At 32.5% G+C, this 15,149-nt stretch overlaps 2 protein-coding genes across 3 annotated transcripts; one reads left to right on the forward strand and one right to left on the reverse strand.

Moving 5' to 3' along the window:
- The first annotated feature begins 242 nt into the window (after positions 1 to 242).
- Positions 243 to 2,815, forward strand: LOC132800179 (protein FAR-RED IMPAIRED RESPONSE 1-like). The gene is made up of 4 exons (XM_060813210.1): positions 243 to 977; positions 1,091 to 1,508; positions 2,497 to 2,563; positions 2,755 to 2,815. Exons 1-4 carry the CDS (start codon positions 243 to 245, stop codon positions 2,813 to 2,815), a joined length of 1,281 nt encoding a protein of 426 aa, XP_060669193.1.
- A 2,823-nt stretch (positions 2,816 to 5,638) lies between these two features.
- LOC107417594 (uncharacterized) lies at positions 5,639 to 11,913 on the reverse strand. 2 transcript variants are annotated; one of them, XM_048462282.2, is made up of 9 exons: positions 11,630 to 11,913; positions 10,439 to 11,524; positions 9,679 to 10,335; positions 8,948 to 9,588; positions 7,918 to 8,839; positions 7,321 to 7,813; positions 6,737 to 6,846; positions 6,487 to 6,636; positions 6,185 to 6,395 (listed from the first exon to the last, which is right to left on the reverse strand). In XM_048462282.2, the coding sequence occupies exons 1-9, from the start codon at positions 11,852 to 11,854 to the stop codon at positions 6,333 to 6,335; spliced, it is 4,347 nt and encodes a 1,448-aa protein (XP_048318239.1). In that variant the 5' UTR covers positions 11,855 to 11,913; the 3' UTR covers positions 6,185 to 6,332. The 2 variants fall into 2 exon arrangements, with proteins under 2 accessions (XP_048318238.2, XP_048318239.1); XM_048462281.2 differs by having other exon boundaries at positions 5,639 to 6,636.
- Positions 11,914 to 15,149: the final 3,236 nt, after the last annotated feature.

Consider the following 15,149-nt stretch of genomic DNA (forward strand, 5'->3'; position numbering starts at 1 on the left):
GGCATTAGAGTAAAATAAATGACAAGAGTGACAATCATAATTTTAAATAAATAACAAAATGATTTTTGAGAATTATGATACAATTGTTTCAAAAAGTTGAAAAACTTTCTATGTTATAGTTAGAAATTTAGCCTTTTAGATTATAAAATATAAGACAAAAACGAATACAAAAACATAAGGTACTATCAATAACATTGTATTGTATTTATTTATATTGCATTCTTGTTTTATAGGTAGTGATTATGGACTTAGAAATTGATTTAAATCTAAATTTGGATGAATGCAATAAAGAAGGTGATGAGAGGGAGATTGACAATATTAAAGATGGGGAAGATGGAAAAATTTTAGAACTTTATGATGGAATGGAATTTGATTCATATCAAAAGGCATATTCATGTTATTTAAAATACACCAAATTGACTGGATTTGGTATTACCACAAGATCTAGTCGTCGATCAAAAACTTATGGAGAGTTCACTGATGTAAAATTCGTTTGTACAAGATATGAGCTTAAACAAGAATCAAATGCTGCCAATCAACACCCTTACTTAAAGATAGATTGTAAATCAATGTTACATGTAAAGAAAAAGTTAGGAGGAAAATGGTATGTTCATAGTTTCATCAAAACACATAACCATGAGCTTTATCCTGCCCATGGTCATTACTTTCCGTGTCATAGAAGGATTACCTCTTCCAATAAGAATAGTATTAACAATTTGCATGCAGTTGGTGTTAGCACAAGTAAAATTTTTGCTGCAATAGCAAAACAACATGGAGGATATGAAATTGTTGGCTTTTTGGAGAAAGACATTAGAAATAATTTGGACAAAGAAAGGCACTTAGCACTTGAAATGGGGCATGCTAAAGCAATGCTTGAGCATTTTGTGCATTTGAAGAAGAAAATCCTAACTTCTTTCATGCAATTGACTTGGATGAAGAACAAAGTCTCAAAAATGTTTTTTGGGTTGATGCAAAAAGTAGAGAAGATTACAAAATTTTTGGAGATGTTGTTTCTTTTGACACAACATATATTACAAACAACTATAAAATGCCACTTGCTCCATTTATTGAAGTAAATAATCATTTTCAGTCTATTTTATTTGGATATGCATTGCTTAAAGATGAAACTACATCAACATTTATTTGGCTAATGAAGACATGGATTAGAGCAATGGGTGGAAAACCTCCATCTGCTATTTTAACTGACCAAGATAAAGCTATGAAAGCAGCCATTGCAATTGTCTTTCCAAATACAAGGCATCGCTTTTGTTTATGGCACATATTGAGGAAAGTTCCTGAAAAGCTTGCGCATGTAATAAAGGCAAATGAGAGCTTTATGAGATCATTCAACAATTGTATCTATAATTCATGGACTAATGAAGATTTCAAGAACAAATGGTGGAATATGATTAAGAATTGTAAACTTAAAGGAAATGAATGGCTTGAATCTTTGTTTGAAGACCAAAAGCATTGGGTGCCTGTTTACATGAGAGATACATTTTTTGCAGGTATATCCATAACCCAAAGATCATAAAGTATAAATTCCTTAAATATGTTAGCAAGAAGACTTCATTGAAAGAATTTGTTAAGCAATATAAAGTGGCTTTCCAAGATAGGCATAAAAAGAAGTTTATGCTGATTTTTGTACATGGCATAAGAAACCAACATTGAAGTCTCCATCACCTTTTGAAAAACAAATTTCAACAATTTATTCACATGAAGTTTTCAAGAAATTTCAAGTTTAGGTATTAGGAGCATCAGCATGTTTTTCTATACATGAAAAGAAAGACAATGGTAATAAAACTCTTAGAGTTCAAGATTTTGAAAAAAATGAAGATTTTGTTGTCATTTGGGATGCTGAAAATCAAGATATCACGTGCCTATGTCGGATGTTTGAATATTATGGATTTCTTTGCAGGCATACAATATGTGTTCTTCAATCTTTTGGAATTTTTAACATTCCACTTCACTACATATTGAAACATTGGACTAAGGATGCGAAGAGTTTGTATTCAACTAAGAATTTTTTGGAAGGAATAGAATCTAAAAAAGAACATTTCGATGAATTGTATTGTCAAGCAATTAAATTGATTGAGGAAGGATCATTATCTGAAAAGAGTTTTAGCATTGCATATCATGCATTGAAGGAGGCTTTAGAAAGGTGCACGTTGGAAATTATTCTCTCAAGGAAACCAAGGAACTTGAATTTGGATTTAATGATATTGATGATGTTGACAAAGAGAACCATAATGGTTATATGTTTTATGATATTGCATTACTAGATCCATAAGTATCAAAAACAAAAAGAGCTCCTAAAAGGATGAAGCCTAGAATTGAAAAAAAGAAAAAAAAGAGGACATGGTAACAAATAAAAAAAGGTTAGACTAAATTTAATTTATTTAACATATGTTATTTCAATTTTAAATCTTTTGATTACTAATTTACAATATTTTGTCATCTTTTAATTTATTGCTACTATGGATCTCGGTTCTGCAGAACCATTTGCTGAATATGGAGGATTCAATCCCTGGTTCAAAACAAACACAATTATGACTTTGCAAAAGTAGGCTTTACTGTTTAATTGGGGTACTTAACTTCTTTCTACCTGCAAGTTTATAGTTGTTTTGATATACATTCAATATGACATACTTGCTCTCTAATTCTTATGAAAAAGCATTGATCAATTTTATTTTTAACAATGTAATGTTTTGCCTCTACTTTTAAAAATTTGCTTATATGAATGATCTTTTTCAGGAACAATGTGTGGAGGAAAGCATATGGGCTGCAACATGTGAATGAACTTCATCCTTTGTGAAACATTAGCATATTTTTTTAAATTTGACTTGTTGGTTATACCCTCTTTTATTGGCTAATTTGATTACACCCTATTTACCTTATATTTTTTGTGACATTTCTATTTTCATTGTGCACACTATATATGTTAAGGTTTAGTTTTCATCATGTTATTAGAAGTTAATAGGTCTATTCCACTTTCATAGGTTTAGGATCTTATTTGTGTATTGAACAAAGACACTTAAATGGATATTCATACAGCAATTTGCCTATTTTGAGTTACCGCTCAATTTCACTTTCTTCATTATAGTTTCACTACTGGTCTAGTATAATATTAGATGTTACTTTTCTTTTTAACTTGATTAGTGAGTTTTCCTTAGAAATTTCTACTCAAAACACTAGTCTTATTAAAATAATAAAAATATTCAATATATTATATTCACATGGCTGAAACGGAAGTTCTAGAACAAATGGGATTTAGTAATTACATACCTGTTGAGTTTTGTTTTAATTAAATGGAGCAGTGATGATTTCCTCCTTACTTTTTGATGTAATGAAGAAATTGCTTGCCCAAAAAAAAAAAACGTAAGTTTAGAGCTTGACTTTTTACGAGGGGAAAAAAAAAAAAAATGCCTACTATCCTTGACCAATATCAGTTTGTGCTATTGTATATATTTTTAATTCCAGCAACTTTAAATGTAATATAGATATTTTGTCCTCATTTAATTGTACTCCTGTTTAATAAATTCATTAAAAGTTTATTTTTTTCAATATATTGTTAATTAGAGTTAAATAAACAAATATTAATAAATATATTAAGTTGTATATGGTATATTATGCAAATGTTCGTTTAGCAAATAAAAAAAAAACTCAATAGGAAAAAAAAATAACTGATGGTAAATATTACAAAGATTAAGAACTGAAAAAAAAAAAAAAGAAAAAAAAAGGTTAAAAAAATGGCAATTTGGTGTATGGAGACGAAAACACGTGCGTGGAAATTTCTTTGTACTAGTACAAAAATCAACAGAAATGGCAATTTAGTAAATAAAGGTAAAATAATGGATATTTATTTGTGTAATGAGCATATTGATTTTTGGAAAAATTAAACAGCATGTGTGTACAAGAGAGTGAATTTTGAAGTGCAGAAAGGAGGTTTTTTTTCCCTCAGTTAAGGGAAACATAGGAGAAGGGTTCTTAGAATTGGTGCAGACCGAATACAAAAAATAAAAGAAATTTTTGTCTACCAATTAGCAATAAAAAACTATTTTTTATTATTTTATTGTCGTATATTTTGAAAAAACATCCAATTGACTATTAAATGGAAACAAAAAAATAAGAACAGTAAAATACATAGTTTTATTTATTTATTTATTTATTTTTATATTTCGAATTCCGTATCCAAATATAAAAAAAAAATATATATATATATATATATATATAATATTAATTGCTAATAGAAAAAGCAATTTTACATGTATCAAGGATTATATATATACACACAAAGAGATTCAAAATAAAAGTTATTTTATTAAATTAAAATTTAATTTTAATGATTATAGAATCATAATAAAAATTTAAGATTTAAAAATTTTAAAAATAAATTTAATAATATTAAAATTTATTTTGTATATTTCATTTTTAACTGTCAAAACCAACATATGAGTTCAACTATGCTTCATACATAAGAATAAGAATAGATAACTATATATACATATATAAAATAAAATTTTAGGATTTTAACATATCTTATTTAATCTGTTATATAAAATTAATCCTGCTTGAAGCAAACATTTTGTTGAGCTAATGTCAGGAAAAAATACAAAAAAAAAAAAAAAAAAAAAAAAAGAATTCCTCAATCCAAGCATCATTCTTCATTGACTCATTTAAAAACAAAAAATAAAAGAATGATGAATTTGAACATGTTTCTGAGATCATGTTTGGAATTTGGTTAATTATGATCAATAGTGCCTTGAAACGAACTAGTTTATCGCTTTCTTCTCTCAACAACCATGTTTTTCAAAACCACTAGCTTTTCAATAATAATAATAATAATAATAATAATAATAATAATAATAATAAATTGAGCATTGTAAAGAGGGCTTTTAATTCCAACTGCTCTCCAACAAATCAAAGAGTTTCCTAGAAAATGAGCAAGTAAAGAGACATCGATGGAATGACCTGGAAGTTCCTCGGCTGGTGGTTCCCCGACCAGTACCTGCAGTCAAAGCAGAGCAGAGAGAGAGGAAAAGAATGGAGGCAGAGGTGTTAAATTGAATTGAATTGAATTTATTTTGTTTGTTTATTCACATATGCGTGAGACGAGGACGCCAGGGGACTATCTAATAAATACCACTTGGTCAACCTGAAATTTTAAGACATTTCATTATAACCACCACAAACGATTTTTTATAAGAACAACTAACTACTATTCTTATTTTTTGCTCACAGTTAATTTTTTGTTTGTTTGGTTGTTTTATTTATTTGTCATACCTTGCGAAGCAATTAACTCTGAAATGGAAGCATAAAGATGGTTATCCCAATAAAATGTATGTATTAATTGGTTAATAGACGATCTTTCAAAAGTTTCACCAGATAAAAAATTAAAAATAAATAAATAAATAACTTTTAAAAGAATATATATATATATATATATATATATATTGTCAAATCGAAGTAATTGATCATATTAATCATACAGTACTAATAATTGTTCTACGTTAGAGGACTTGCTAACTTTCTTCTTCATCTTCACCTCAATTTTTTGCAATTTTAGACCCCTTAGATTTATTACTCATCTACAAATATCGTGGTTAGCAAAAGGAGAAAACAGAGCAGAAACAGTCTGGATTTATAAGATAATGCCTTTGATATGTAAGGTTGAAATTTAACCATGAAAGAGTTGAAACATTTCATCTAATCATGATGATGACAAAGGAATCAACATACAAAGGAGAGTTCTAGTTGTCAACCCAATCAACCGGAAATACACTTACTCACAATTAAGCAGCGACACTTTTGCCTACTTATTCAAAACACACCACAAAATGCAACAGAGAACAGAGTTAGAGTGGAGCTCGAGAATAAGTAGCTATATATTAGCTCTCCAACATCGAGTAGAAATAGTCCACAAAACAACAATCTTCTTGGGCAGAGAGGTTATTAAACAATTCTTTTACCTCTATTCTTCTGGTTTAGATCCCCTGGTTCTTCCAGTATTTCTTGTTGAGGATCAGGAACAAAGCGGCTAGATTTGCTAGTTCCTGCCTGACCATCATGGCATTGCTTCTTGTTTTCTTCATTATCAAATTTATTTTGAGATATTGGATCTTGATTTTCAATCAACAAGGCCATGCAGTGGTTTATTGTCTGCTTAAACTCTTCCTCATCATGCCGGAATAGAAGACGAAGACCACACTTCTCAGCACGCCAGCCTCCTCTATCGCTTGCAAATGAAGCCTTAATGAGATCAAAGGAGCCCTCCAACTGCTCTGAGAACCAGAGACGTGGTATGTAGGACAGCCATATGAATTCTCCATTTCCTAACTTCTTGAATTCTTGATTGGATATTTCATGCTGATGCAGAGGACCCAAAGTAACTCGCTCTGTTTCCAAGAGACAAACAAGGTAGTGAGAAAAATCTGGATCAAATTTATCAGGAAAGGTAGTTGGATGCTCGGGGTCCGAAAAATGTACACAGAGTGCCAATCCTGTCCAATTATCATCACCAAATAGATTCGAAAGTGGTTGGATTTCCAGTGAAGGGCCACTAATGTGATGATTGAACCAGTCCACAATTTCAGTAAGAGGGAAACATGAGCTATATATCAAGCCCCTATCAAAGTCCTGTAAAATACATTATCATAATTCTGATGAGTGACGGAGACATTGAGAACGAAAGAGAAACCAACTAAGCTAATAGTTAATTAATTAATTAATTTCTTACCCGTCCACTTTTAATTTGGCAAATGGGTTCTTTCTTAACTGCATGAGTTGGAATTTCAGCTTTATCGGCCTGAAAGCCAGCTAGTTGCTCCATTTGGCGTATAGAATAACCTTCGTGAAAGTGAAATAGTCAATTATTGCTTTTAATCAACCAGCACCTCAACACTTTCAAAATTTAGTAGCACCAGTACTTTTGTCCAATATTTACCGCAAACATACCACAAAATGCAACAGGGTTAAATACCTTTCCTTCAACTATGAATTATATGTATAGGAAAATATTCTACTGGGCAATGAAAAAACAAACAAATAAAACTAAAATATAATCAGAAGACTAATTAGGAGGTTTAGGCGTTGGCTAATCAACTTGACATGGTAATTAATCTCTTTCTGGTTCATCCTTCACAAAGTAGCTCCTTGTTGTCTCATTAACTTTCTTCACTCATTATTCTTCTATATGTACAAACTACAGCAAGAAGTAACAAATTAAGAAGAGAATAGCATAAAAAGAGTCCCCCAGAACAATGATCTCCGCCTAATGGTATAACCAAAGAGATTAGTACTAAGAATTAAGAATTTGTTTACCTATAGCCATGCAGTGATTTATTGTCTCCTTAAGCTCTTTCTCATCATGTTTGTATAGAACACGAACACCACACTTGTGAGCCAAAAATCCTTGTCTATCGCTTGCAAACGAAGCCTCGATGAAACTGCAGTGCTTCAGCTGATCTGAAAACCAGTGACGAGGTATATAGGACAGCCATACAAACTGATTTCCAATATGTATCTTTTCCAATTCTTCAACGGTTATTTGAAAATGATGCGTAAAATTGAGATCAAAGTTACAAATAAGGTTATGAGGCATTTCTGGATCAAAGTCATCAACGTGGGTACTTGGTTGCTTGCCACCTGATGAAAAATATGCACAGAGAGCCACTCCTAGGCAATTATCATCACTATATAGATCTGTCGGTATCTCGGTTATCACTGAATGGCTACTACTATAATGATTGCTGAACCACTCTGGAATCTCAATAGGAGGGAAGCATGAGTTGTATATCATGTCTTGATCAAACCCCTGCAAAACAGAAATGAATTAACACACATGAATTAATTTATCAAATATTGGGATAGATTGAGAATGTGAAGGAAAAAAAAAAAAAAAATGTTGCAGCAATATACCATGGCAGTTTTTCCAAAGTTTTTTGGATCACTTTCACTGGCCATAAATTGACAGACGGGATCCAAATTGTCAAAGAACCCTGTAATGCATTTGGTTATTGATTGTCTGAATTCTTCCACATCCTGTTCGAACAAGAGTCGGACGCCAAGATTCTGTGTAAACAAGCCAGGGCACTCATTATAGATATCTATGACTATGTAGCTTTGCCCATGCAACTCTGCAAGCAGCAAAGAACTTGGTATATAGGTTAGCCAAATGAATCCACGTACACATGACCACTTGAATTTGTCTTTAGTTATTCGAAACATGGGGACAGGATTCAAACAACATCCTTCATCGGTATTCATATGACAGAGAAGTCTGAATGAGACTTGTGAATTGTCGTTGTCAAGGATGGCATTTGGATGCTCCTGAACTGAAAAAGCAACACATACAGCAATCCCTCTCCAATCTTTATCAGTTTTCAGATTTGGAGGTAATCCGATTCCCATTCTTCGCTCATTAACTTGATAATCTCCAAACCACTCCAGAATTTCCTTTCGAGGAAAGCATAAATTGTATGGCGAGAAAGGATCGAAAGGCTTCAAAAGAGAAATGATACGTCCTTTGAGGCTGAGAGTAATGAAGATGTGAAGGCAGAAGTGGCGTTTAAGGAAATAATCAAGATTACTTTTCCATCTTGTCAAATCATTTTCAAAGAGTGGAGTCTCCACCATTATCTGTAAATGAATTAAACCAAGCTTTGAATCTCTTGAACTACTTTCTTCAAACAGTTTGTAAGAAGATTCCATAAAGTCTTGTTTGGAGTGGAAAACAATTGGATCAAGTGGAATAGTAAGTTTATTATATGCAGTTGAAATCTCTTTGTCTACATCTTGAGTAATTAACACAAACATGTTCGTCTGCAAGGATTCGTCCTTCCTGCAACAAAAGTCCACACAACAGAAGATTAATTAGCTGATGAATTTTATGAATGCATGAATATATTGATAGCAAAAACAAATCTCCAGTTATAGGAATTAATTAAACCTTTGAGACGAATAACTAGAATGGACAGGCATTTCTTGTCTCCTTGTTTCAAGCTCTACAAACTGAAACGTATCAATGATATTTTCCACCAGCATTTCATATGCTTGGTAACATGATTGTTCATCAACTTGTTCATCAACTAGAGAGTTTAACCGACACTCGGTTATCAGTTCAATTACATTTCCCAAATCTTTCTCATATACTGCTCGAATCCCACACCTTTCGACTTCGACATTTGGGATGCTGGTCCTAAACAAGGCGCTTACTCCCCAACTTTGATTCAACTCTTGTTTGAAAAACACTCGCGGTACATGAAATAGAAGAAGTTGATGTGAATAAGGCATAATGGGGAGACCATCAAGCGTTGTTATATGTGAAATACTGCTTCCATGAGAATGCAAGTCGATGTGAAGCAAAGGCCGAGCAGTTTTTGAATCTGAATAATTCTTGAGAAAATCAGAAGGACTCATTTTGAGTGTAGCATATAGACTGAATCCTATCCATGACTTGTCATCAACTATGTTTGCAGGAAGATAGCAAACTACGTTGCGCCCCACACTTTGATGGAAAAACCAACCAGAGGCAAATCCTGTTGAAGGAAAACTGAATGGGATAGGCACGTTACGTGTATACAAGGATCCCTGTAAAGTGCATAAATTAGTGACCTGTTAACGATAAGAGAAAGATAAAGATATAGAACAGAGGCAAAGTAAGAAAGAGTAATCGATCACCTCAAAGAATATTCTTGAAAGTAAGTTTTGTAGAACTATTCTCAATTGGCTAGTAGGATGCAAGGTTCCGAAAACTTGATTTCTTGGACTTGGATCGGATCGAAGATCAAGGACATCACCGGATCTTTCCAATTCAGTTGCTTTTTCTAGTATATGCATATAATGCTTAATAGAGTTCATATTTAGGTGTTCATTAGATGTATCAACTAAATCTTGAGTAAACTTTGGCACATCTTTGTCATATATTACATGCAGCCCAAACTTCAGCACCTCCAAATCGGGTCTGTTTGTTGAAATTGAAGCTTTGATATGACTTGCTTTGTCCAACTGATTTGCAAACCTTGCCTTTGGTACATAGACACAAAGTCCATAAGACCCAACCAGGAAGCCATCAAAGCTTTCTAGCTCACACGGATTTTCAAGACAACCTTCATCAGTGTAAAACTCACAAAAAGTATTGTACCGACCAATATGAAAGTTTTCTTGTTTCTTGATTAGGAAAACAACAAACAGGGCAAATCCAATCCATGTTTGACTACTATTTTTGTCAGGTAGTCTGATTCTTAAAGAAGACCCTTTATTCCAGCGGCTGCACCAGTCTGGAATTCTTGCATAACGAAAACGAATTTGGAAGCGTCCTCCGTGATAAATTCGATCCTATTTAAACCAAAAAAAAAAAAAAAAAGGGTACAAAAACAATCATAAGGAAAATATTCAGTACTGATAAGGGAGATCATAGAGAGAAACAGAACAGATGTACCTGAATGAATTTAGGAAAGAGTGTGGGGATATGTTCTTCGGGCATTGGAAGAGGGTGGTGTGCAATACTTCTTTCGGCCTGGACTGATTTACGACAATCTATGAAACTGAATCCCTTGTCAGAAGGCCATATTATCATTTGATCATTCAGCATTGGACAATCACTTGCCCTCACTTCTTTTACGTTTAATGGAAGGTTTGTCAATGATTGAAGCTTGCTACAGTTATTCACATTGAGATATCTAAGCTTAGAAAGCTGAGAGATGCTATCTGGTAAGTTCGTGAAATTGTTTCCACCCAATTTTAAACTCTCGAGTAATGACAAACAACCAATGTCCTTAGGGATTTCTCCTTGTTCAAGATTGCATTCAGTTAGATCTAAATATGTCAAAGAGCTTAAACCAGAGAATGACTTAGGCAACTTGAAACTGATATTGGATTCTGATGAACATTGAGATGAGGATCCGTCTGCCACACCCCCACATTGGGAGAAACATAGTCTTTGAAGGTTCTTCAGAAGTACAATGGAGGAAGGTGCTTTCCTTATGGCAGTTCTACATGCATGAAGTTGCTCCAATTTTTCCAAGCTCCCAATGTTTACTGGCAGTTGGTTGATCATTGAGCAACCTCCAATGCTAAGTCCTTCCAAAGATGTCAAACTGCAAACCAAATCTGGAAGACTCAAAAGGTTCTTGCATTCTCTAAGATCCAACAACTTAAGGTTGCTTAAGCGCTCTACTGATGTTGGCAGCTCCTTTATAGCAGTCCCATCCAAAAAAAGTTGTATCAAACAATTCATATCTCCTACAATTTCTGGAAATCTATCAAGTTTTTTACATCCTGAAAGAATAAAAATCTCAAGGAATTTGAAGCAGATGCCTTGGGGAAAACTTTCAAGAGATTCACAACCTTTCAAGTTCAACAACTTGAGTCCACTGAGCTCTTTGAATGTTGGATGAATTTTAGATATCCTTTTACAACCTTCAAGAATCAACCTCTCAAGACTGGGGACTCTGCTGAAGTCAGGGGCTTCAACCAAGTACTCGCAATTGCTTAGATCGAGTAATATCAACTTCTCCAAAGAAAGCTATATATAAAAAGCAAAATAAACAAATAAATAAAAATGGAAGTTGAAAAAGGCATTTAATCTAATCAAACCTATGTAAGAAACATAAAAAGTAGATAATCTTACCGTAGTTTCCTGATCCCACAGCCGTTCAATACGGCTGTTGGACATGTTGAGTTCAACAAGATTTTTTGGTTGAAAACTTGATGGCATATAGATGAGAGGATATTGATGCCATTCCAAAACACGTAACTCATTTGAAAGGTATCCACATTCAGAAAAGTCAAGCACATTATAAATCTTCAATAGTCGTAGCTTTCTCATTTCTAACATCTTTTTCTCCTCATTCATGCATAGTTCTTCATTTTTAGGCAAACTAAGGAATATGCCTTCAACAACTTGTGTTCCCTATAATAACATGAATGGAAGAGGCTGACCCAAAATAGATAGTATAAATATAAACATATAAAACAAAAGCCTATATATTTTATTCACATTTATTGATATAGTGATAACGGTGATGTAGCAAGAGCTAAAGGTTAAGGTGTCACCCATAGGGCATGCCACGTCACCATGCCTCTAGAGTTTCAATCTACGTGTCTATGTGTGTTACATTCATATTTTTGTAAGATCCAAAAATATTTAAATTGATAAAATGAAGTGAACTATGATATGAATATTTATACAGAGACGACATTCTAGCTGGTTTATATATTTCAGTTAGACAGTTTACCTTATAGTTTTCAAGTACATCGCGTGCATCCTTATGATTCCAGAGCCTGCTGCGTTTGCCCAACATGTCTATGGATTCTTGACGAACAATCTCATGACCAAATTCTTGTACCAAATCATGCATCCAAAGCTTGTCACTTGCAATAGTTATAAAGCATTTTTCTAGAAGCACTCTTACACCAATCGCCGGATAAAACTTACAACTATCTAATATCTTTTTCACACGATATATATCCTCTCCTTTGAAGAAACATGCTATGTCCAAAAATATTTTTTTCTGCCATTTATCTAATCCATTATAACTTACTTGTAGGGCACGATGAATTGGTTCATCATCAGGATGTTCCTTCAGTTCAGCCAGTATCTTTGACCACTCACCTACAGTTTTCCCTTTTAAGTGGGGACTCAAAACTTCAAGAGTTAAAGGATGACCATTTGCATATTCTATGACCTGGATGGACAACTCTCTATACTCGTCTAAAACAGTATCGTTTTTGTCAAAGGCTCTCTGATGCAAGACTTGAAGAGCTTCATCATCATTTAGCTTATCAGCCTCACATATGTAGTCATGTCCATAATTATTCATCACCAAATGGTTATCTCTAGTTGTCACAATGACTCTACTCCCTCGACCAAGCCAGTCATAGTGACTTTTCCAACTTCCAACCAAATCTTCTATTTGCTTCGGTTTGTCAACATCATCTAGAATGATAAGCACTTTTTTGGAACGCAATCTTTGGCTTAATATATTGGTTACCATGTGATCATCATGTATGCCTTCATCATCATTGAATAAGATTTTTTGAAGGTGCTTTTGTAAGTGAACCATGCCATACTTTGCATATTCCTCTCTCACATTGCCAATGAAAGCACTAGCTTCAAATTTGTCGTACATGCTTTGATAAAATCCACGGGCTATAGTTGTTTTACCAATACCTGCCATGCCCCATACACCTATGGTACAAACATCATCCGACGGACATTTGTCCAATAGCGACTGAATTTTCTTTATACGTGAATTCAGGCCAACAAAGTCCTTTGAGGCTATTTGATATAGTTTTTTGAAAATTTCATTAACAATTTCCTCTATAACAACCGAATCACGCCTGGATACAAAACCAAAATGTATATAAAAAGTTTATGGTCAGCAACGTCGTATCTGTAAAACAAAGAAGAAAACTATAAATGCAACATAAACCATATCCATTCACATTTTCCCAAAACCAATGAAGGGTTGCCTTCATTCTTTCTTTTTGCTTTTATTCTATATTTATTTTTCTTCAATAAATGGTGGGATTATTTAGGTGATTATGGTCACACTACAAATACTAATACACTATAATTTTATTGGTTTTTTTATATTCCAAAAATACCTATTAATAAAAGGTTACAATCACCTTTAAGCATTTAAACAAAATAAAAATCAAATATTACATTGTGTTTTACGTTTTTGGAAAAACTGTGAACCCCAGTAATGGAGTTTTCATTATGAATGGAAAAGATAGAAAATTAAATTCATCCAATATCATGAAGATCTAAAAGTAAAAATTAAATTAATGTTACCGAGGGGAACTCATGGGAAGTAGGAAATCTGAAAACCAATAGAGATGAAAATTATTTGACTACGGTATTAAATATGCAGCTAATGCACATTATATATGATTTGGAACAAATAAGCAAAGAAGGAACGAATTAAAAAGGTCTATATTAATACATAAGTCCTTCGATCCACAACAAAAATTTACCTCCACCATGAAGAAAAAGTTTTTTAGCCCCTTTGCAGTTTAGTTCATGAAAATTGGACAAATAAGGACTTGAAATTCAATTAGAGGAAAAAAAAAAAAAAAAAAAAAAAAAAAAAACTTTTCGATTTTGCGGAACACATGGGATTCCAGACGTAGAAGAAAACCCAATACTTGTTTTGATCTAACCTTCAATTTCTTTAGATGCATATCAAAAATAAATAAAGAAAATAAAATGTGTTTATTTCTTTGAAAGTTTGAATGTGTATAATTAGGGAAACGTTCATATATCTTTGGGAAATCTGGAAGTTTTCAAAAATTGGGGTTGTAGTGAATTTATATTTATTTTATTTTTCTAAGGGTAAAATAGATATATATTATTAGTGTAGCAAAAACAAAATTTAATATGGCTGTATAGAATGTGCATGTATCAATTTGTTTAGTATGAATAGAACCACATGATTATTTAATATCTCCGATAATTTGTTTAGTCTGAATAGAACCACATGATTATTTAATATCTTCGAAGAGACAGACATGAGTGTTTAACATGTAAAGTTACATTAATACCCTTGTCAGTGAATTTAAAAATAAACCAGTCAAATATAAGACGTAAAGGTGTGCATTTTAATCGGAATGTTAAAATCGACCCACTGAATTGAAAACTAATCGCGATTAATTGGTTAACCGAACCAGAAAAAGAGGAGGTGGTCACTACGGGAATTCGTTTTGGTAAATAGACAGTTTATCGAAACCGACCAAATAATTTTATTAATAAATTTTTTATATATTTCTTATATAAGCTTAATTGTTTTTCATAACATTTTTATATATATTTAATCTTATTTTATAAATAATATTCAAAAGCCCCAAAAAGCAACCAAAAAAATTTTAAAAAAAATCAAACAAATTAAAAATAAAACAAAACCCAAATAAATTGATTTTTTTTTTTTTTTTTTTTTGGTTTGGTTGCGTATTGACCATTACTTTGTCGAATTCAATTGGTTTTCATAATCCCAAAAATACATTTCGATAATTATATCTGATCAACCAGCCATTTTTATTCATTGATCGAACTGAACGATAAACACAAACTAGTAAAATGGTTTGGATAACAATATTAGAAAAAAAAAAAGTTAAAATGAAATATATATATATATATATAAATACAA

This window comes from Ziziphus jujuba, chromosome 12 (genome assembly GCF_031755915.1).
Source record: "Ziziphus jujuba cultivar Dongzao chromosome 12, ASM3175591v1".
Taxonomy (NCBI): Eukaryota; Viridiplantae; Streptophyta; class Magnoliopsida; order Rosales; family Rhamnaceae; genus Ziziphus; species Ziziphus jujuba.

What these genes read in the sequence shown, in the direction of transcription:
- LOC132800179 (XM_060813210.1), top strand. Translation starts at nt 243, where the DNA reads ATGGACTTAGAAATTGATTTAAATCTAAATTTGGATGAATGCAATAAA. An exon ending in TTTTTGGGTTGATGCAAAAA is followed by an intron (nt 978 to 1,090) that starts GTAGAGAAGATT and finishes AATCATTTTCAG; the next exon opens with TCTATTTTATTTGGATATGC. An exon ending in GAGAGATACATTTTTTGCAG is followed by an intron (nt 1,509 to 2,496) that starts GTATATCCATAA and finishes TCGGTTCTGCAG; the next exon opens with AACCATTTGCTGAATATGGA.
- LOC107417594 (XM_048462281.2), bottom strand. Translation starts at nt 11,854, where the DNA reads ATGAATGAGGAGAAAAAGATGTTAGAAATGAGAAAGCTACGACTATTG. An exon ending in TTTCAAGAATATTCTTTGAG is followed by an intron (nt 9,589 to 9,678) that starts GTGATCGATTAC and finishes TGCACTTTACAG; the next exon opens with GGATCCTTGTATACACGTAA. An exon ending in AAATCACTGCATGGCTATAG is followed by an intron (nt 6,847 to 7,320) that starts GTAAACAAATTC and finishes ACTTTCACGAAG; the next exon opens with GTTATTCTATACGCCAAATG.